Source organism: Gallinula chloropus (genome assembly GCF_964237585.1).
Source record: "Gallinula chloropus genome assembly, chromosome: 6".
Taxonomy (NCBI): domain Eukaryota; kingdom Metazoa; phylum Chordata; class Aves; order Gruiformes; family Rallidae; genus Gallinula; species Gallinula chloropus.
Window position 1 is genome coordinate 2826523 of NC_140091.1, and position 22251 is coordinate 2848773.

The 22251-nt window shown below is 45.8% G+C and overlaps 1 protein-coding gene across 7 annotated transcripts in view; it reads left to right on the top strand.

The window, feature by feature from the left end:
- Positions 1-22251, top strand: part of DOCK7 (dedicator of cytokinesis 7) — a gene marked incomplete at both ends in the record, with an annotated part of 107117 nt that overhangs the window by 16819 nt on the left and 68047 nt on the right. For all 7 annotated transcript variants that reach the window (XM_084266022.1, XM_084266019.1, XM_084266018.1 and 4 more), the window contains 9 exons: positions 9369-9544; positions 10352-10420; positions 13053-13182; positions 13288-13500; positions 13917-14002; positions 16084-16150; positions 17401-17550; positions 19475-19555; positions 21774-21939. In XM_084266022.1, coding sequence (XP_084122148.1) covers positions 9369-9544; positions 10352-10420; positions 13053-13182; positions 13288-13500; positions 13917-14002; positions 16084-16150; positions 17401-17550; positions 19475-19555; positions 21774-21939 — 1138 coding nt within the window. The remainder of the gene's footprint in view (positions 1-9368; positions 9545-10351; positions 10421-13052; positions 13183-13287; positions 13501-13916; positions 14003-16083; positions 16151-17400; positions 17551-19474; positions 19556-21773; positions 21940-22251) is intronic.

Here is a 22251-nt window from a genome sequence, read left to right on the forward strand (position 1 = left end):
ACCCATCCTTGGAGGCATAACTCGTGTCTTTCTGGGTTTGGTAAGAAATTGCTGTAGTATTGCCAGATAACTAATTAATCTCTGTTTAATATTAATATTAATATTAATATTTCTATACCCAAATGGCTTCTCACATTAGCAGTCAGTTATAATAGCAAATAACCTGGTAATATTTGTACATAAAACATCTCTTGCTGTTTTTGTGACTGGCTGATGCTTGTTAGGGGTAGGATCCCTCTTTGGGCAGGTACAGGTACAGATATTTCCTTTCTTAGAGGCTTTTCCCATTGCAGGCAGTGGGATATTGCATGAATTTCATAGAATGACAGAATGGTCTGGGTTGGAAGGGACCTCAAGGATCACAGAGCTCCAACCCCCTGCCACAGGCAGGGCCACCAACCTCCAGGCCTGGAGCTACACAAGGTTGCCCAGGGCCCCATCCAACCTGGCCTTGAACACCCCTAGGGACAGAGCATCAACCACCTCTCTGGGCAGCCTGTTCCAGCTCCTCACCACTCTGTAAAGAACTTCCCCCTAATATCTAATTTAAACCTTCCTTCCTTTAGCTTTAATCCATCCTCCTTGTCCTGCCATTGCCTACCCTTTAACAAGCTGATTCCCCTCCTGTTTGCTCCCTTCAGGGACTGGGAGGCTGCAGTGAGGTCCCCCCACAGCCTTCTCTTCTCCAGGCTGACCCAGCCCAGCTCCCTCAGCCTCTCTCTGTAGGGGAACTGCTCCAGCCCTCTGAGCATCTCCGTGGCTCCTCTGACCCCTCTCCACCAGTCCCACATCTCCCTTGTGCTGGGGGCCCAGCTCTGGACACAGGACTCCAGCTGGGGAGGGCAGAGCAGAGAGGGACAATCCCCTCCCTGTCCCTGCTGGCCACCCCTCTTCTGATGGAGCCCAGGATCCCAATGGCCTTGTGAGCTGCAGGAGCTGAGTTTGACACACATCGCAGGTGATCGGGCTTGTCTGTAAAGAGATTCCAGAACCCAGTACTAAATATTCCCAGATCTTCAGAGTGGAGGCTCCTGACTGTTTCTAAAACAGCTTTTGTCTTAACACCGAGGGCTTACGGACATTTCTGAGGCACATTTCAGTTTGAAATGAAGGAATTCTATCAGCTGTGCTGTAGTAATTGCAGCCTTTCAAAGCAGCCTGTGAGAGAAGCAGCAAGAGCCAGTGTGAAGCAGGAGATACAGGGCTGCATTCCAGAGTCAGTGTGCTGGTAATGGAGATACCGGCTGCCCCGTGGGGCTGGGGAGGTGGTGGCATCCCCATAGAGGGTTGGTAGCTGTCTGCAGCTGATGAAAAGCAGAGATAGCCTAGGAATCTCCTTGCTTCATTTGAATATTTCCACCTATTATAAATGCAGGAGGGGAATGAAATGCGGGTGTTCCTAAGCCTGATGACCAGCCAGCGCTGAGAAGTGAGGGGTATGGGTTTTCTGGAATGCAGTCCTGGCAGTAGATGAATATGTGATTCTTGGAATTCAGATGGGGTGATGACCAGGTTTGGAGTCAGTGTTTAGGGGAAAGAAAACTTATGCAAGTAAAACGTGTTTCCTAATTGCTGGCGCGTTGTCGGTGGTTGATATTGCACCGCTTGTGTTTCACAGCCTCCTGGAGTGGCCTGTAGATCACACTGAAAAACAAATCTGATGCCTCTGTACAGCAAAAACGTTTCTTCAAACCGTTACCTTCCCTGCAAAATGTCTTTTCTGTCGTTGTTGTGAGCGTGTTACTCTCCCTGCATGCCCAGATTTACGGGTCCTGTCAGATTCGACTCCTCCTGCAGTTCCCAGAGGTACCAGTATCCCTTTAAGGGTGACGGGGGATTTTGCCACAGCAAGAACAGGCCGTCTGCATTCCTGAGTGCTCAACAAGGGAAGTGACTGTTTGCCCTGGAGACCTAGTGATAGCTAGGAGAAGGCTGGGGCTCAGCTTTGAAATGTTAATCTGCTGCTTCTGTCCTTCCAAGAGTTTTGCCCAGGGAGGCAGTGGGTGGGAAGTTGGTATTAATTTAGATTTTGAAGCTTCAGCACAATCTGTTACAGGTTTTTTTGCACATTATAAATTGTTTTAATATTTAAGGAGGTATGGAAGTTAAGATGGAACTTTGCCCTACTTCCGAAATTGGCACGAATTATCACCCTGATTTTGAAGAAGTGCCTGGCTGCCAAGTAAAAATAGTAATCAGGATCCTCCCTGTCATGAGGAGCTCCACAAGATTAATTTTTCTATGTCCCTTATCGCATCCTTGTGTGGAATTTTACTCCCCCACAGGAGGCAGGAGCTGTAACCCTCCAGCCTTTGCCATTGTCATTTTTACAGGGCCCCAGATTGTGCTGTGATGCTGGCAGAGGCTGGGTCTCTGCCCTTGGGAGTTACACATCCCTCATAAAGGAAGAGTTGGTGTTGGGCTGGCCCGGGAGCAGCTTGGGTTCAAATCCTTGTTCTGCCAGATGCATCCTGCCAAACCACCACATCACGACCACTTAAAATGCAGTTGTGGCTTCCTGTGAGAGTAAGCATCTTGGGAGGAGGGCAGAGGTGAGGGAGGGAGAAGGAAATGGAGGGACAGGGTGCTTTTCAGGCCTGCGCTGATGTACATCATAGCTGGGATCCAAGCGTGTGGCTTAGAACGTGTCCTGCATGATGGCTTGTGATGGTCAGTACAGCACGTCTGAGTTAGGCAGCAGGTGTCTGGGATGGGATCAAGATCTGCCCAGCTGTTTGTGGCATCACAGAATCACAAGGTTGGAAAAGACTTTTAAGATCATTGGGTCCAACTGTTCCTGTCCTGTGCTAAACCGTATCCCTGAGCACCTCATCTCCCCTCTGTTAAACACATCCAGTGTTGGTGACTCAACCCCCTCCCTGGGCAGCCTGTTCCAGGCCCTGACAACTCTTTCAGTGAAAATTTTTTTCCTAACATCTGATCTGACCCTGCCTTGGCACAGTTTGAGGCCATTTCCCCATGTCCCATCCCCTGTCCCTTGGCTCAAGAGACCATCACCCACCTCTCTGCACCCTCCTGGCAGGGCAGGGGAGGTGGGGAGAAGGTCTCCCCTCAGCCTCCTCTTCTCCAGGCTCAACACCCCCAGCTCCCTCAGCTGCTCCTCAGAGGATTTGCCCTCCAGCCCCTTCCCCAGCCTGGTTGCCCTTCTCTGGACTGGCTCCAGGACCTCTTTGTCCTCCTTATGGTGAGGAGCCCAGAAATGGACCCAGCACTCAAGGTGCAGCCTCACCAATGCCCAGTACAGGGGCACAACTGGAACTACTGGCCACGCTATTTCTAATACAAAAAGGATGGGAAAGGATGGGTTAAAGTCCTTCAGGCAAAATCCTGAATGCCTGTGGATGTCACAGGGCTTATGTGCTTCTGTTGGCACCCGTGAGACACGGTAAGAAGTGTCCCTTTTTCTGCCCTAGTTGCTGCTGCGATCCCGTACGGAGCTGCCGCGTGGTGCCCGGGCGAGCAACCCTTCGGGCCCTGGCATAGGTGTGACTGGTTCAGTAAGGCAGCAAACTGGAGGAGCAAGGCAAGGGCTTGTAATGATGGCTAATTAAACAGCATGCTAATTAAATGCTCATCCCTCGGTCATTTCCGGAGCATGATGGAGAAGCTCATCCATGGCAGGTATCCCTGTTGCCTTTTGAATCCCCTTGCCCTGTGCTTCTGCTTGCTGAGCTCCCTGCAAGCACAGCTGCCATCCCCTTCCCTCCCTGGTACATGGGCAGTGCTGCTGCTCTTGCAAAGCCCTCTGCCTGTGGGGATGGGTTAGTTATTTCTCTCTGGTACTGGAATAACAAGCCCAACACTGTTAATGATGTGAACATTTAATTCAGATCTGCAGCTTAAGAACAACCCCCTACCTGGCCTTCCCTGTCACCCCCTGCTACTGAGGCCAGCGTTGGCTTGCCCTTGCTGCTGGTTACCTTGTCTGGAATCAGTCATGGCTGATGACTCTGAGAAACTTTTGCTCAGTGTATTATGGAAAAGTCAGATCTGGTGGAGTTGAAGAAGAGAAATCACTGGAGATTCTCTTAAAAGGTGACTGACATTGAGAAGCTTTGCATGTTTAGTCAAAGGTTTCCTGTCCCATCATATACTGGTGTGGAAGGTGCTGTTAGGTATTATTCCACCTCACCACGAATCTCATGCTTTGGTGATGAAGTACTGGAAGATGCAGTACTGGGTATACACTGTGCTCTCCATGTAATTCATTTTATCAGTGATTCTACCCCGTGGGTAGACGTTTTCCTTTGCATATGTTGCATTACACATGTCCCCATCACCCTGGGACGCTTGGGGAGTCCTGCTTGGGTTTGCTCTGAGCACGAGGGACCTGGTGGGGGTCATCTGTTCGTGGGCATGTCACGACAGAGCAGGTCCACTACAAATCAGCCCTTTGCATTTTCGTGTTGGTCTCCTTGGTGGGGTGGAATAAGCCATGAGCTTTCCAGCGTGCTGCCCTGGGTGTAGTTTTCCCACCGTGATACATGTAGGTGCTCAAAAGAAGGAAATAAATAGGAGAGAGACATGTTTTGGCTAGTGGTGCACTAAAACTCCAGCAAAATACAATGTTTGCTGTCTGGAAAAGGACAAAGTCGATAGGAAACGCAATTTTATTTTCAAGCTTTTAAGGGGATATAACAGTGAAGAATAACACAGCCCTAAAGAAGCAAGCTTGACTGTCCCTGCTGCAGGAGAGCTGTAAACCTTTGAAATAGGGTTTTGGAACGCAGCTGCTGAGAGCCATTGCTGCAACAACACAGGAGTGCCTATGGAATGTGTGTGTTAAATAGTTTATATAGGCAAATCAATCAATCTGGTGTCTTAGTTAAGCTGGCAGAGCCTGTCTGTGGTCAGGTTAAGGACAGGTATATATATGTACACACACACAGAATGGGTATTTACAAGCCATGCGTTTGATTTGGGGTAATTGTGCAGTGTAAGTCTGAAAGAGAGAGTCCCTTTTGATTTCTTTGGTACTTTGAGTGTATCAGTACGTTGTGTCTGGTGTTTATGTTGCCAGGGAGCAGGTTATGCCCCTCTTACTCATACCTGGTGGCCCCTTTCTTCTCCCCATGTAGTCTTCGGCAGCGGCACAGTGCTTGCCCCAAGTGAGATGACAGTGTCTGACCTGGGGCATAAAGACTGAGGGAAAACTCTGCACAGGAGTTACCTGAAAGACCATCTGAAATCTGCTCTGTAATTACAGGTCGGACAAAATCAAGGCAGGTTTGTTAGAACAGCAGCGATTGTTATTGAGAGCCAGCTTCCCTGCTGTTAGCCTGTGTTTGCCAGTAATTTAAGGCTATTCCTTAGTCCTGTCTGGGAAGGTGGTCTGAGCTCCATAGCTGTGGTTTCCAGAGGCCCTTCATAAACTCTTCTTGGAAGCAACGGGCACCCTGTCAAGGATTTCTTACAGTATTGCTCCAGCATCCCCCAGTTGGGTTTATTCCCCAGCTGGTAGGTGGATCTCACATTTGCAAATGCTTGTCTGGAATTATCCTTCTGCCTTTGGATGTCTGATGGAGAAAAGTCAGCTGAATTGCATGGAGAAGGCACCCACTGTTGCTTCTGGTTGAGAGGAATCAAAACCATTCTTTCCTGGAAGCAGGGTGAAGGTTGCATGTTGTTAGCAAGATGCAGCTCTGCTTGTAGCCTACTGGCAGGCAGGGATGTGGGAAAGGACAGGTTTTTTTCAGCTCTCTTTCCATTCCTGCTGCTGCAGATCTCAAAACCTTTTAATATGCAGTGGAGAGTGGGACCTGCTATTCCTGTGATAATCTGGAGATCAGCTGTGTGTCAGAGTGATGCACAAGGACATGGGTGAAACTTCGTAACCTCAGTGAGTGTCAGAATCCTCATAGGACCTGGGAGTTGGTTGTTGGGTGCCTCATTCATTTTCCTGGTGCCACAACGGGCCTGGAGACTTGGAGATGGGATGATAGAGCAGCTTCTGCTCCTCAGTCAGTGGTGATGTTGGGGTTGGACAATCTGGTCTTTATCTGAGCTTCCCAAGCTCCTTCCGTGTGCACATTTGATCCGATGGATTCATCTGAGGATGCCAGGCAGCTTTGGCCAGTTGCAGATAACCCAGGAATAGCCTCTTGTGTGCTGTGCCTGCTCTTGGTCTCATCCACACCTTCAGAGGGATGCAGGATGGAAGAAGGGTTGAACCAACAGCAGCAAGAGCTGTGGGAGGAGCTGCCATGGTTCAGTTCAGTCCCTGGGACACCGTTTGGGTTCATTTTCCTTTTGGTGTGTTTGTTCATCCTTATTTCCTCCTCCTCTTTCATCACTTCTTCCCCCACAAATATCTGAAGCTTAAAATAATGTGCTTGCCTTTTATCTGCCAATAGTCTGACACGAAGTAGTTCCTCTTCATAACCATGAATTTATGTTTGGCCTGTTTACTCAGGTGCTAGACAGTATTTCTGGCTGCACAGATGGTGAGTCTAATACAGGCTTCTGGGTTTGACTTTTATGTTTGTTTACATCTTCATGGTACAATAGTTATCTGAAGAGACAAAGTGGAAAAGTGTGAAGAGCCACCTTGGGCCCAATCCTGAGATGTACGAAGGGCTGGGAAAGCCTCATGGTGCAGACGGGGTGCTGGTGCTGGGCAGCCGTGTCAGCACGATGGGATTCGGGCTGGAATCCCAGAATCACCAGGTTGGAAAAGACCATTAAGCTCATCGAGTCCAACTGTTCCTGTCCTGTGCTGACCCAGATCCCTGAGCACCTCATCTCCCCTCTGTTAAACACCCCCAGGGCTGGGGACTCAGCCCCCTCCCTGGGCAGCCTCTGCCACAGCCCCACAACTCTGCCAGGGAAGAACTTTTTCCTCCCAGCTGAGCTGACCCTGCCCTGGGGCAGCTTGAGCCCATCGCCCCTTGTCCCATCTCCTGTCCCCTGGCTGAAGAGACCTTCTCCCACCTCTCTGCACTCTCCTGTCAACTCTTCTGGGAGAACATGGGCACTTTCAGCAATTCCTCAATAACAGACCATCACAGCTCACTGCTGTGATGCATTTTGGTAGTTAGCAAGTGCCAAATGGAGCTGTGGGTAGGACACAGGGAGGGCGAGGTGATGGCATGTTAACCATGGTGTGGGAAAGGGCAATGACCTGTGCTCTGTATTGTGAGTGATGGAAACACTTAAAAGTATCTGGGTTGGATTTTTGAAAGTTCTCCACATCCCATACTTTGAGCTCAGGATTAGAAGGGGGAAAAGCTTGCATGGTCAGAGTTAAATAGATGATGGTGCATTTGTGTCTTTTACCTAAACTGCAGCTCTAAATACTGAGCTTCCCCACATCATCTTTCTTTGGTGGACCAGATTCTTACCTGGCATAAACTCACCTGCCACCCCTGCACTCGCACCATTCTTCTGCTGAGGGAATTGCCTTCTGTACTTTAAGAAAACCATGGTATTCATTGAAGTTGGCTGCAGTAGGAAGGATTCTTTCAATACCCTCTGTGTTAGCCAAGCTGTTCTCTTTTTTTCTTTGAATAAAAAGTCGATTCATCCCAGAACTTTTCAGCAAGGCAAGTTTAAAAACTGGAATTTGGGATTGGTATAAGTACATTTTTAGAAGCACATTTAAAACCTAAATAGTCAGTGTTCTTTTTAAAGCCATTGCCAGCAGAAGACAAGCTGCAGGAATGTTCCCTGTCCTGCAGAAATCATATGGATGACAGGAAAGAGGAAGTAGTAGAGAAAAATTGCTGATTTTTTGCTGTGTTCCTGTAACTCAAACCACTTGGCTGCACTGGGATGTGCCAGGGGATTCTAGGAGATCTGTCAGTTGCTGTAGAGACAGGTTCCTCAAAACTTGTTTTTAGCCTTTCATTTTCATAACGTCTGTGTTTATGTATAGCCTCCTAGCATAATGATCTCATATCAGGCTATATCTATGTATTTATGTAATATACATATGTAAAAATACACAGTTATGCAATGTGAGTGTGTGCCTAATTTATGCAATTTTTTTTCCCCATGCATCTTAAAACAAGCTCACGTTTTCCAGTGGGGGGAGATCGGTACCGCCCGTGTTCTCCTGTATGTGTGTTTGTTCAGTCACTCCTCCTGCCCTGGGTGCAAGCTTTGTGCCTGGTCAAGATGCTTTTTAAGTGTCCTTTTTATTTAGAGCAGCGTCCTTCCCTGCTGTGAGTGGAGTCATGGTGGCACTACAGGCCCTGATGTCAGGGAGAATCATAGAATCACAGAATGGGTAAGGTTGGAAGGGACCTTTAGAGGTCATCCAGCCCACCCCCCCTGCAGTGAGCAGGGACATCTTCACTAGAGCAGGTCGCTCAGAGCCCCGTCAAGCCTGACCTGGAATGTCTCCAGGGATGGGGCCTCCACCACTGCTCTGGGCACCCTGTGTCAGTGACCCACCACCCTCAGAGGGAAGAACTTTTTCCTAAAATCCAACCTAAATCTCCCCTTTTCTAGTTTAAAACCATCACCCCTCATCCTATCGCTCCATGCCCTCAGGAGCAGTTCTTCTCCAGCTTTCTAACAGGCACCTTTCAGGGATTTTAAGGCCTCTATAAGGTCCCCACAGAGCCACCTCTTCTCCAGGCTGAACAAGCCCAACTCTCTCAGCCTGTCTTCACAGGAGAGCTGCTCCAGCGCTTGGATCATTTCTGTGGCCTCCTCTGCATATGCTCCAACAGGTCCATGTACTTCTTGTGCTGAGGGCTCCAGAGCTGGACACAGTACTCCAGGTGAGGTCTCACCAGAGCAGAGCGGAGGGGCAGAATCCTCTCTCTTGATCTGCTGGCCACACTTCTTTTCGTGCAGCCCAGAGAAGGGGGTTAATTCAGAATAATGTTAATCTTTGGATCTGTGGCTTCTTGAGTTCCTGGCAAATCAGCCCCTGCTCTGGATTCCTGTCTGGGGGCCGTGCCTGTGGCTGAAAGGGTTTTACATCTTGGATCAGGGTGAAGGTTCCCTTTGTGATTAGAGCATGGTAACAACACATCCTAAGTCATGTGCATGGGAAATAAAGTGCAGAATTTCTATTTGATGCCAATGGCTGAATTTCTCTAAAAACTGATGAAAACCCTTTACAGATTTGTATTTATTTCGATGATGATGGTGTGTGTCACCTAAATAGCCATGGAAATATCCAGAGGGATATCAGGTAAACAACAAGAGCTGAAAAATAGCTGTGTGGTGTGTAGTAGCCAAGGTTAACACCACTTGGTCTAACACCAGGTGATGATTAACCCAAATTGCCTCAACAAGGCAGAAGAGCTGGTTTAAAGCCCAAAGTAGAATCCATGTGTGTTGATTTCTCTTTCTTCTTGTTTTTTAAGACCTTTCCATTGCTTCCTTTTTCCCAGGTACCTCTTACAGAAGCGGTGGAACCAGTTGAGTTGGAGGACTACCTGATTACACACCCGATTTCCTTGGAGTCTGGACCCCTGAGAGACCTGCTTGAGTTCCCTCCCGATGACATCGAGGTTGTGTACACCCCGCGAGAATGCCGGACGCTTGTGTCGGCCGTGCCTGAGGAGAGGTAGGAGGTGATGGGGTGGCACCTCGCTCAGGGGAATTAATTGTTGAGTTATCTGCAAGGATGACCCCTCTTCTGATGGGATCCTGGGCTCCATCAGCAGAGGGGTGGCCAGCAGGCACAGGGAGGGGATTGTCCCTCTCTGCTCTGCCCTCAGGAGGCCCCAGCTGGAGTTCTGTGTCCAGAACTGGGGCCGCAGTACAAGGAAGATGTGGGACTGGTGGAGAGGGGTCAGAGGAGCCACGGAGATGCTCAGAGGGCTGGAGCAGCTCCCCTACAGAGAGAGGCTGAGGGAGCTGGGCTGGGTCAGCCTGGAGAAGAGAAGGCTGTGGGGGGACCTCATTGCAGCCTCCCAGTCCCTGAAGGGAGCAGAGGGGAATCAGCTTGTTAAAAGGGTAGACAATGGCAGGACAAGGAGGATGGATTAAAGCTAAAGGAAGGAAGGTTTAAATTAGATATTAGGGGGGAGTTTTTTCCAGAGAGAGTGGTGAGGGGGTGGAAGGGGCTGCCCAGAGAGGGGGTGGGTGCCCCATCCCTGGGGGTGTTCAAGGCCAGGTTGGCTGGGGCCCTGGGCAACCTTGTGTAGCTCCAGGCCTGGAGGTTGGTGTCCCTGCCTGTGGCAGGGGGTTGGAGCTCTGTGATCCTTGGGGTCCCTTCCAACCCAGACCAGTTTGGGATTCTATGAAGCCTGGAATTTTTGCCTGGAAATGCCTGAAAGCATGAATGCAAAGCTGAGTGGAAGTGTGTAGGGTTAACAAGTCGTCATCATGCCTGTGATTTTCAAGGTGTCTGTTTTTATTCTTTCAACAGTGAGATGGACCCTCACGTGAGGGACTGTGTAAGAAGTTACACGGAAGACTGGGCGATTGTGAACAGAAAGTGAGTTCCCCTGTGGTGTTTGTCAGCTCCATTTCCTGTTTAGGTTTTGTAAGGATGGCTTAGCTGGTATGAGGAGGCTCAAAAATCATTGTCCTGGATTCTGATTCCATGTGCCCTGGCTTTTAGTTGCCTGGCTCAGCTGAACCAATGCTTTGTGTTTAGCTGAAATGGTGCTTTGTGTTTCAAAAATCTCAGACATCAAACCCCCCTGGGGCATTTTGGGAAATCTAGGCCATTCACAGTTGCTCCTTTGGAATAGTAGTGAAATTAGGGAACGGGAACAAGTAAAAATTACTTTCAGTGTTTGTTTCTTTCTTTGTTCCATGTATTTTTAGCTCTTTTTAGAGGGAAGTTCTGCTAATTTTGTAATGATGTAAGATTTATGTGCAGGCACAACCAGCTGATAGATAAGGTGCCCTCTGCAGCATTCGTTTGCTCCCAAAGAGACTCTGGGAAAGTATGTAATTTAAACAAATAATTGTTAATCTTTGGACAATCAAAGCATTTACCTAATGAGTTACCAATTTAGAGAATGTGCATGTGTTAATTTATGCAAATTAGCAGGAAGTTTCTGAGTAGCTTAACTCAGAGCATACACACTGTCAGATGATTGAAAGTCTGATGACTTCAAGAGCTGCTGTCAAGGAGTAAGTGATCCATGTGATGTACATCACCTACAAATGACTTGACTACAGCTCCAGCTCTGCCCTTGTGTCTGTCGCTACAATTCACTGGTTTAATGTTGTCCTAGGAACCACTTCAGGGGGGTGCTGAAGAGGTGTTTTACAGTGCTGAGATCACCTAATAAAAATGTGCTTTGTAATCTCATTTCAAAAAGCAAAACAACAACCCAACCCAGAAGGAAACAGGAGAGAGAGATGCTTTATTAACTCTCAGCCTTTGTGGCAGAGTGTAGACAGCATGGTAGGCTCGGGCAGTGTGACCTCCCAGCCAGCATATCTCTTGGTTTCTGGAATACCTGGCTGTGATTTCTGCACTGAGGAGGTTCAGTTGGAGGCAGTGGAGCTTTCCGTCCTCTGCACATGAGCTGCAGCTTGCATTCTGCATCAGGGAAGACATGAAGCTAAAGACATCAGAGTCTCCTGAGTGGGTTGAAGGTGTGCTGAGTGGCTGTTGAACTAGAGGCAAATGTTTTCTTGCCCCTTCAGAGGAGGAGAGGTGCTTCTGTAAACATTCACAGCAGTTTTTACTTAGAATCTGGCAGTGGACTGTGTAGGAACAGAAGGGTTACTGCTGGAGCAGGGGAAGAGCCTGAAAGCCTGACTAGGAGGGACTCAATTGTTTTTCAAGTAGGGATGGTAACAGATTTCTCTTAGTCCATCCTATTGGATGGTTACAAGTGCTTTGGCTAGTTATGGGGGCACAAAATCCAGCTCTTCTCACTTTAGAAGAACATGGCTTGTGATGTGCCATCCTTCTCTCTCCCCACCTCAGGGAAAATGCTCTTTATTTCCATTTCTGTCTACAGTTCTTTGTAACCAAAGTGGTGGGTTTGGGTTTTTTTTTGGAGGGGGGGTGGGGAGAGAGACAGATCCATCTATTCAGTGATTACTTAAGGGGTATTGGAAGAGGTAAATAAGTTTTCTTCACTGGCCTGAAAAAAACAACAGCACATTCTTATGTCAATCTTATGGCATAATTTCTGTCTGCTGAACTGATGGTGGCAATGATCACAGACATCTCTGAAGTCAGGTCTGATGTAGAATGAATTTGTAGCTGTTGGTGGGGCAGTGATGGAAATGTGCACATCCAGGTCAGGGTTACAGGAGAAGTTCTGCTCTCAGGGATTATGACCCAGCGATGGAAACATGTTCCTCCCTTGTCTCCTCCCTTTCATTACTCAGGGGTAGCACATCCACAGGTTTCCCATGTCTCTGCATCCTGTTCTGGTGACTCCAGTAGTGGGGCAGGGTGGGAGCGATTCAGTCTAGGTGTGACACCAGCTCTGCTTTGGGAGCTGACTGAGTATGTATTGTAAGCAGACCGTGGCACTGGCCATTTGCCTGTGTAAATACAGGTACAGTGCTGTTTGGTATCCAGACATTTGTTAGTCAAAGGGATCTGAACTCATCAGCAACTAGAGACAAAGACTGTTTACTAGCAAGAGCTCTTACACTCTGGGGAGCTCTGAAGGACCCAGTTCTGCTTATAAAGATGCTCTGGAAAGATGCTTATTTTGGTTGGGGTTGGAAAGTCACGTGTTTTCCAGGGGTGCTCAGGACCTTGCTTCATGAATCCTTCTGCAGCTGGTGTTCTGGCTTTGCAGGTATTAATAGTGTCTGCCCCAAGTCAGTTCTTGCTCCAGCAGCACCACTGGCCTTCCATGCCCATGTTCTTGGCCTGTTTTAAGCTCAGCATCACAGTCATGCATCGCCTCTTTTGACACCAGCCAGGGCTGCTTTTTAGCTGAGCAGGGTCACGTTGTAGTACTGGAACACTGGCTGTTGGATTATTACCCAGCTACGGTGGAGGGTGACTGGAAATACTCCTTGCAGAGAGCAGTTTGTGCTTGGAGAGGACCCACACTGATAATATGGGGTGTGTTCTGTGATTCTGCTTCGGGGCTTGGGGTCAAAAAGGATGCTAAGAATGTATTTGAACTACTTTGCAGATATCACAAGCTGGGAACGGGGTTTAATCCCAACACCTTAGACAAACAGAAGGAGAGGCAAAAGGGGCTCCCCAAACAGATCTTTGAGTCTGACGAAGCTCCGGATGGCAACAGCTACCAGGATGAACAAGTAATGTACCTTTAAGACCTCACTACATAAAACCTAATTTATAGCCATGTTTCCAAGGTGCAGTCCCTTTCCCATTATAAGTTGCTTTAATTTGTTGAATCTCAGGATGACCTTAAGCGCCGTTCAATGTCGATTGACGATACTCCCCGGGGCAGCTGGGCGTGCAGTATTTTTGATCTGAAGAACTCCCTCCCAGATGCCCTTCTCCCAAACCTGCTGGACCGAACCCCAAATGAAGAGATTGACCACCACAATGAAGATCAGAGGAAGTCCAGCAGGCATAAGGAGCTTTTTGCACTACATCCAGCACCAGATGAGGTATCTTTATGTCCCTGTGGGTGAGACTAGAAACGTGAAGGGTGTAGGGAGTGTGAAAATTGTCAGTCTGCCACAGATTTAAAGGAGCTAGGATCACCTGTGTTTAACATCTCTGAGAACCTTAGCTCTTTTGCAGGTCATGTGTATTTTAGGATATTGTCTTGTCATAGATAATACTTTCTGTAGGGTGGTTTTCCTTTATGGTTATGCAATCCCGGATAATGTCGAAACATTAAAGGGATTTAATTTAGCATATTTATAGCTGCTGATGAATGCAACATGCTGATAAGACTTGGATTAAATTGGTCTTATTGTCTTAGGAAAGAAAGAAGTGATAACATTTGTTTGCTTCATAATGGCATTAGTGGGTTGTACAAGTGTCATGTCTCAATTCCTGTTCCTGCCATGAATTCCAGGAGGAGCCTATAGAGCGACTCAGCGTCCCTGAAGTACCCAAAGAACACTTTGGCCAAAGACTCCTGGTGAAGTGTTTGTCCCTTAAGTAAGTACCACTCCAACAGACAGCTGCTTTACAGAAAGACAGAACTAAATCTTCTGTTGTACCCCCTGTGCATCTGGAGTAACTCCGCTGCCTTGGTTACACCCCTTGAAGGGGTGTAACATTGGTTGGCTGTAGGGTTGGAGGTTAGTTCTATGAAGGATGAGTTCCACAGTACTGTACATCAGGCACTTTTATCTTCACAGCTTTTCTCTGTGTTGCTTTCCAGCCTGGCTGTAGCTATGTGACCTGTTCCTTGTTACTAGCACGCATGCTCCCCCAAAGCTTTCCAGTCACTGGTGTTCAGCTCTGTAACAAGGACATTTAGGGGGTGGGAGGGGAAAGAAAAAATAAGATTAAAAGTGTTTAAGCCTTAAAACATAAGACAACCAAAGATTTGCTGAAGTTTAGGCTCAACAACCTTGACTGTGTCCCTTTAAGACTGAAGACTTTATATACTTAGCAAGCATTAACTGGAGGAATAGAAACCTGTTAAACAAGTTTAATGAAGTGGAGCTCCTGAATATAGGGTTACCTGCAGCTGGTTCATTGCCTATAACTCTTCTCTAATAACACAAGGTAAAATTTTACTGTTATTCCCTTGGAGAAATAAAGTACAAAACTGATTTTCCACACTGCTGTATTCATCTTCTGTGTCCTCAGTTAGGTCAACCCTTCTTATTAGAGAGCTCCAGTTAGACTACATTGCGGCTCATAACTGAGATATATGTGTGGGACATATCTCCTGCTCATAGAGTACTCCAGGACCTAATATAGCCATAGAGACGAACTGATTTTGCAGCCTTTTATGAACTGGAACAACATAATATACAGTAGCAGTGGAGCTGCTTCTCCAAAGGATGGTGTCTTTAACATAAATATGTTAGAAGCTGGAAATTAATGATTTCCTGCTATTTAAACATCTCCTGCTGATGGTAAATGTATTGATTTGACTGAGGACCTGCTTGTTTGTAATCTCTGAAACTGTATTTAGAGTTGTGATGGGGAGAAGCCAAGATCTGTGCTTCAGTGGCATGGAAAGAAGTAGGCAGTCTCTTCCCCAGGGAGAAGGCTCAGACGACCTAAGCAGGGTCATTTTCAGGTTAATCTCACCTTTGATGCAAAACCACAGAAAATACATGTTTGATGATGTAATCTTGTGTGGTGTTCTGCCTGTTGGCAAAAATAGATCTGGGCTGGAAAGGTCGGTGCTCAGTGTAAGCACAGAGCACATGGGGGTGTCCCACTGTGGGTAGAGGTTCATTTCTTGGGGAGAAGAATGGCATTTCAGCCCCAGCTTGCTTTGGTGCAGGGACAGGTGCTGAATGTGGGGGTTTTTTTTAAATTTCTTTAACTTCCCAAGTGACTTTGTAACAAGTTTAGCTCTGTTTCCTGGGTCAGTGGTGTTGCTGGAAGTGTTTCAGTTAGCACAGCTACTTGGTAACAGTAACGCTGAAAACCTGACCCCTTTCAGAGGGAGTTTCTGAGATGTTGGTGTTACTCACAAAGTGACATGTTGCAAAGTGCCCAAGTAGCTGTGCCTGACTCTGTCCAGGAGGGAGCTCTCTGGCTGGTAATGCTGAGAGGAGCAGTTGGCCATTTCACCATATCAACAGGTCAGGTCAGTAAATCACACAGGGCAGTGGCTCAAGGCCTTGGGAGGAGCTGAGTGGTGCAGCTTTCCCAGTAATTCCTCTCCCTTCAAGGAAGCTATGAGGTTGCTTTGCTTAGCTTTCAAACAACACTTGAAGGAGATAAAAACATTTATAGAATTATGCTCTATGTCCTGTGACCCTAATCCCAACCTCTCTGTTGGGTCAGTGAGTTGAAATGGTTTTTAGAAGGTCCAGGGACCTTCTAAACCAGGTTGAGGTTCTGGTGGAGGCGATGCAGAGGCAGCAGGACAGGGGAGAGTCAGGGGAGAACTGGGGAACAAGATCCCCATTTAGCAGGAGCAAGCTCATAGGCTGGCTCAGCTGGCCCAGACATCTTGGCCATCACCCAGGAAGGGTTTGGAGACAGGGTAGGTTATTCTTTCTTACAAAATGCAACTCAACTGATCTTATGTGTTCCTTTCTTTCAAGGTTTGAAATAGAAATTGAGCCCATCTTTGCAAGTTTGGCTTTGTATGATGTTAAAGAAAAGAAAAAGGTAGGTTTCTCATTACTCCAGTGACGACATTTCCACTGAAGCATCACAAGCCCCTGTTGAAAAAAAGAGAGAGAGGGAGGAATTCATTCTGGAAACAAACCTTTACAGAGACAGTGACATACTAGTAGTTGGAAGAATGATGAAGGCACTTCATGAACCATCTTGTGTGCTCTTCTTCTGCTTAGTAAAGCAGTTGAAGTATAACCACTTTTCTAAAAATATTATCGAATATGTGAGTGCCTGAAATCAGAATATATATATTGTCCAATCTTGGCTTTCAAAAGTCTCTTCCCTGGAGAGAACTTAAGTAACTGAAACCTTTTATTTAGATTAAGTTTTTATGACTTCCTTAATCTCTTTTTCATCATTCAGTGTGGTATGTGTCCAAGTAACATTTTAATAATGCACAAGAAAGTCATACATGGTAAAACTACTAAAATCTAAACAAAACCGAGTACCCTTTTCAAGATCTAAGTTACAGGGAATGCAAAATACATTTATTCCCCTATTTATGTTCTGTATTTAATATTTGAAGAGTCTCTTAGTTTTCCTAATTCAAGATATTAGCAGTAGCAGAGAGAAAAATGTTAAAAATATGCGTCTTGACATTTATCTCTTTAGGACTTGAATTTAATGCATTGAGTTTTAAGTTATGTAGATGAGAGTATGTGGAATATTATGTGAACTTTGTTTAATATTTAAATCGCATTTCATAAGCCAATTTTACCATCTCATTACTCCATTTTTTTTCCCCTCGAAGGTAGTAAGTTCTTTACTGACCTCTGGTGTCGATAACCAGCTCGCCTTCATTTGGGCTGTGAAGCCTCAGTGCAGCTGAGGGTTTGGTGTTTCAGCACAGAAAGCTCACCCTGTCTTTCAAAATATATTTCCTTTTGTTTTCTTTTTCTGTGAATGAACTTTGAAACCTTTTTAATTCTGATTCTTTAACATTTTCAGTTCAGGTTCTAATCATACCTCCTAGTCCCATGATGGAACCTTCCAGGAACTGGAGGAAGCTCTGTGTGTAGTGTGTATTGTTTGCTCCATTTCCTTTCTCCTCTCCCACTGGCCTGCCTTGATTTCTTAATGAAAGGGCCTTTTTTTTATATATACACAGTTTGAAAGGACACCCTGTTGGTGGGGGATCTTTTTGACTCATGTTTTTTAATTGTCTGCTGTGTTTATGAAGAGTTTACCAAGAAAAAAAATAAATCTAAGTAATGGCTGAACCTACCCAACTTCTTCCTTAGATTTCAGAAAATTTCTACTTTGATTTAAACTCTGAGCAAATGAAGGGAATGCTTCGTCCACACGTCCCCCCTGCTGCTATATCCACACTGGCCAGATCTGCCATCTTTTCTATCACTTATCCCTCTCAAGATGTCTTTCTGGTAATAAAGGTAAGAAATGGCAGAGAAACTTAAATTCTTGTTGTCTCTTGTTTTCTGTTTAAAATAAAATACAAACATGCTTGGCTGACCAGCTGATGACTTAGTTATGTTTGGAGAACAGAATTCTGTTCCTAAAAGCATAAACATCAGCAGCACAGAATAATCGTGTTTCCTTTCAGGTATTCTCACTCAGTATGTTAAGTTCCTTGGGAGCAGAAACAGCTCAGTGGAGATATGCATTGTTATTTCATTGAAAAACTGAAAAAAGCACAAAGGCTTGCTTGATACAGAGCAGATCCTGGGGCTTGACCTTGGTTTTTTGTATGAAATCATATGCTGACGCCTGATGATGGTAGATAAGTGAGGGATTTAAAAATAGATGTTGATCTGAATCACATTTCCAAAAGTGATAGATGCCCTCAAGCCAGATTTTCAAATGTCTTTAAGAATTGAAATTGCTAAGGAAGTGAGATCCATAAGTGAAATAAAATGCTGCATTGGTCTCTCCTGGAATAAAGTATACAGAGATAAAAGTTATTCTCTCTACTCTCATGTGATGTGATGAGTGCCCAAATGTTCCTAGTTCAGGCTGGCATTTGAATCAGGGTTTTTTTGGCCAGTCTCTGCATTAAAATCATCCTGTTATAAAAAGGGAGGTTCACTACATGCTTTCAGTGCCCAGGCAGTCATTGCATTGCCTGCTAGCTAAGTGCTCTGTGTGTGCAAGTTCTTCCAGAACTGCTTCTGACACAAGGAATAAGCTTATGGAAATGAGTTGAGGCTTTTTGGCACAACAAAACAGTCCCAGGTGAGAATCAGGCTTTCAGCAGTGTTGGAGCATATTCTGGTCCCTGGTTTTCGGTACAATTCTCTGAATTCCATCTAAAGATCACATTCTACCTGTGCATGTGTATTCACTCCTGATTTTTCAAGGTAAGAGAGAACCCCGTGTTTATGAGGTGGGAATCTGTCCCCAAAAGCTTGTGCTTACACATTAGTGCTTGTAAAACCAGTGATCCAAGAGGAGCTGGTGGCTGAGCTGATGTTTTGATTTGATGGTGAAAAGGATGCAGTCAGGAATAAATAAGCCAGATGCTTAGTGTGCCATAGCAGGTTGATTTCGGGTCTTACTGGGAAACCACTTCAGAAACCACTGGTATTGCTAGTGTAAACACACCAGGGAGCACAAGATTCGATGGAAAGCAGTTTTGTTCTTTAAATGGCAGTAGCCTTTTGGAGTTCTACTGATAGACAAGTAGGATTGGTGCTTTGTAAGCATGGGAGAAGTTTAAAGATACTCCAATCTAGTAACGGCGCGTACACAGTCACAGGCGTGGGAGGGAGGCTGGCCAGGGTGCTTCTGAAGGAAACAGTCTTCATGCATGTGATAAGGAAGATATTTTTATTAGAATCTGAGCACTGAGCAGTCTTGTGCTCAAGAGGCATTGGCTTACTTGGAGACTTCATAGCAGACATCTACTCTTTGGCTAATTTTAACTGTCCAATTAGTTTGGTACTTGATAGGAAAAGTGCTTGTTTTAGCTGAGTGCATCTGAGTCACCTTCTTGTGCTGCTGCAATAGGTCCTTACTATGGAGAGTGGAAATAAGGGCAGAATTCTGAGCATGGTGATGCTGAAGACAGCGTAAAGCTGCCTCTAAGGCCTTAACAGTGAGCTGAAGGTTGCTCTAGAACAGGTTGAACTGAAGCGGAGTGGTGTATGTTCCCTTTGAACCTGTATTTTACACCTGTGATTCAGTAATAGCTGGAGATCTGGGAACTTAACAACTTGAGTGCAGTGCTCCTTCCCCAGCTCACAAAGGGAAATCAAGCTTTAACTCTTCTCAAAGAATGTTTTTGCTTCCTGGTGTTTGTTTAATTTAACAATCCTTGCTGCATATGTATCCTTATAATGGTTCATTTTCCCTTCCTAGCTGGAAAAAGTATTACAGCAGGGAGATATTGGGGAGTGTGCAGAGCCTTACATGATTTTTAAAGAATCTGATGCAGCAAAGGTAAGAAGTTTTTTGATGCTTTGATTTAATTTGGCTACAAGTGCTTTAAGACATTTTGTTATTAACATATTAAATGTTATTTTCTTTTACCTTAGACTAAACAGCCATCAGCACTGTTCCTGTTGTTAAAAGGATCCATTTTTAATTAAGAATCTAGTTAAATTCTAAAGGCCAAAGAAGAGTCAAAGACCCTTGAATCTTGATGCCTTATTAGGGTAGAGTAGTTAAAGGTCATCAGTTTTTGTAGCTGCCAGGGGAGACGTGTGGTTACCATCAAGCTCAGTCATCTGTGATTCCCTGTCCCAGAGGATCAGCTCCATGCTTATAGCTGGGTCAGGTGAAGGCAGCCTTTGATGTAAATTTGCAGTAAAATTCCAACTTTTCCCTTGCTTCTGCAGCTTAACCCCATCATGGTACCTCTACCTTCCTCTGGGTGGGTTATAAAGTGGATGAAATATGTTGTCAGGAGATTCTCCATCAGGCCCAGTTTTGAGTTGCATTTCTAGTCTTTTTCTCTTGCTTTTTTCTGCTGATTTTTCTTTTCCCTAATATTGTAAAGGGCCACCCTCAGCAGCAGGATAAAGCTGTCCTTTTCTTACATACAGTAAAGCTGTTACACTTCCACCTTTGTTTTTTCCTGTTAACAATGTCCCTCCCTTTAATTCCTGCCTTCAGCAGTTTGGACATTGTCCTCTAAAGTGCAAGGACCTGCAAGGACCTGGGCAAGGACCTGCCCCAGTTTGACCCATTCTCTTCCCACACGTGTTTCAGTGCAGCCTGTCTCCTTGCTGTAGAAGCCCTTTGCTCAGGCCTGGAAGTGGAGATTTCCCACAGAGAAGAATGCCACCTTATTCCCTACGGTTGGCAGCTGGTTGCTTGTTGAAGTGTATTGGAGTCAGGGTGGGAATTGCAGGCTTGAGGAATAGAGAGGAGCTTGGGTACCACCTGCAGAATTTGGTGGCACCCAGACTATGACCTTTCCTCAGTCATTTCCCCCCAGGTTGCTGGTTTGTTTTTCCCCAGCACAGTGTGGCTGTAGAACAGCAGGTTGCTGTGTTCATTGTTACTTGAGCTATGTTGGTTTAGACCTTGAAAAGAAGGAAGCCTTGGGTACACAGAACATGAAACAATGCTTTTGAGACTCAGAAATGGTTCCTAATCAAACATACACTTTCTTTGAACCCAGTGAACATTGAGAGGTAATAGTCAGGGCTGCATGAAGGAGAAAACCCCATGAGATGCTGGCCTTCCTGTGATTAAGATGCTTTCCATGATGCTTTTTTCAAAGGAGCCAGGATGTTAATTTGTTATAGTTTTGATCAAACTCTAACAAAGTTTCACCTTCCTAAAGTTCTAATGTATTTTTAGCTGAAGAAGTTCACATTTTTTGCTTACCTCTGTCTGTGTCACTGCACTACAATATGGAAAATGCATCTTTCACCTCAGGTATATAGATAGCAAAAGGAAAACACATTAGTTTTTAGTGTGATCATCATTTCCTGTGATGGATAAGCTGACGTGTGCCTCAGTGAAATGTTGGAATTAGATTTGGGCTTGGGAATGTAGGTGAAAAGGTGATTTTCCAAAATCTCCTTCCCTGTAAGGTACATAAGTACAGCCTGAACCAGAGGAATGTGAGCATCAGAGCGCTCTGTGTTTTTATCCTGCACCCTGTCTGGGGGCTTCTTAGTAGGGAACGACTTTCTAAACCAAAAAAATTGCTCTTCAATGTCCAGAATTACAGAGAAATCCTCTCTAGCTCCTTTTTTCCCTCAATAAAATGAGTAGGGTATTGCTTATTTAAGGAATGTTTTCAGTTTCCCATGCAGCTCCAGCTGATTTGAGCACCTGCTGCCTAAAACCACATTACATGAGACTCTGTCAAACCTCAGAGTAAAAACCAGCTTTTCTTGCAAGGCCAGTGGGCAGAGGAGCTCCCTGGGATTTGAGAGGCTGTTGGGGAGGCTTAAGGGAGTGAAGCCAACTGCTCTGACCCTTGGGCTGTCCTGTGCCTGGGACCCTTGGCCTGATGATGGCAGTTGGTGAGGCAGGAGTCTGGTTGTCTGGCACTGAGCGATCCTCCTCTAGAAGGTGCTGTTGAAGCACAAAATCTTTGTGAGTTAGAAGAGATGCCACTGTTACTTCCTCATTTTGCTAAACAAACCTTTGTTCCTATCCCATCCCTTTTAATCTCTTGGATTGAATGTTTTCTGCACAGAATAAGGAAAAGTTGGAGAAACTGAAATGCCAGGCTGAACAGTTTTGCCAAAGACTAGGCAAGTATCGAATGCCTTTTGCCTGGACAGCCATTCACCTAATGAACATTGTGAGCAGCGCTGGAAGCTTGGAGAGAGATTCCACAGAAGTGGAAGTTGGCACAGGAGGTACAGTATCTGGCACTGGCACAAGTGAGCATGAACAAATCGAGTTTACCCAAGTCTTGATTCACATGCCCTGTCGCTGCTGCTGCTCCTTTTGCTGCCCCATGGCCTTCTGATAGTCTTGGGTCATGGTTGGAATAAACCAAGTCCATGATAACAATGGATTTTTCTCTTTTGAGGGTTTCACAAGCAAACCATCTGTTATATTATTTAAAACCAGGCTTCTAAAGCTGAGAGGGTGTTATAGGCTGATGAACATTTTCCAAAGGAGTGGATTAATCTTTTGTGAACCACACAGCTCATCTGAAACTGCTC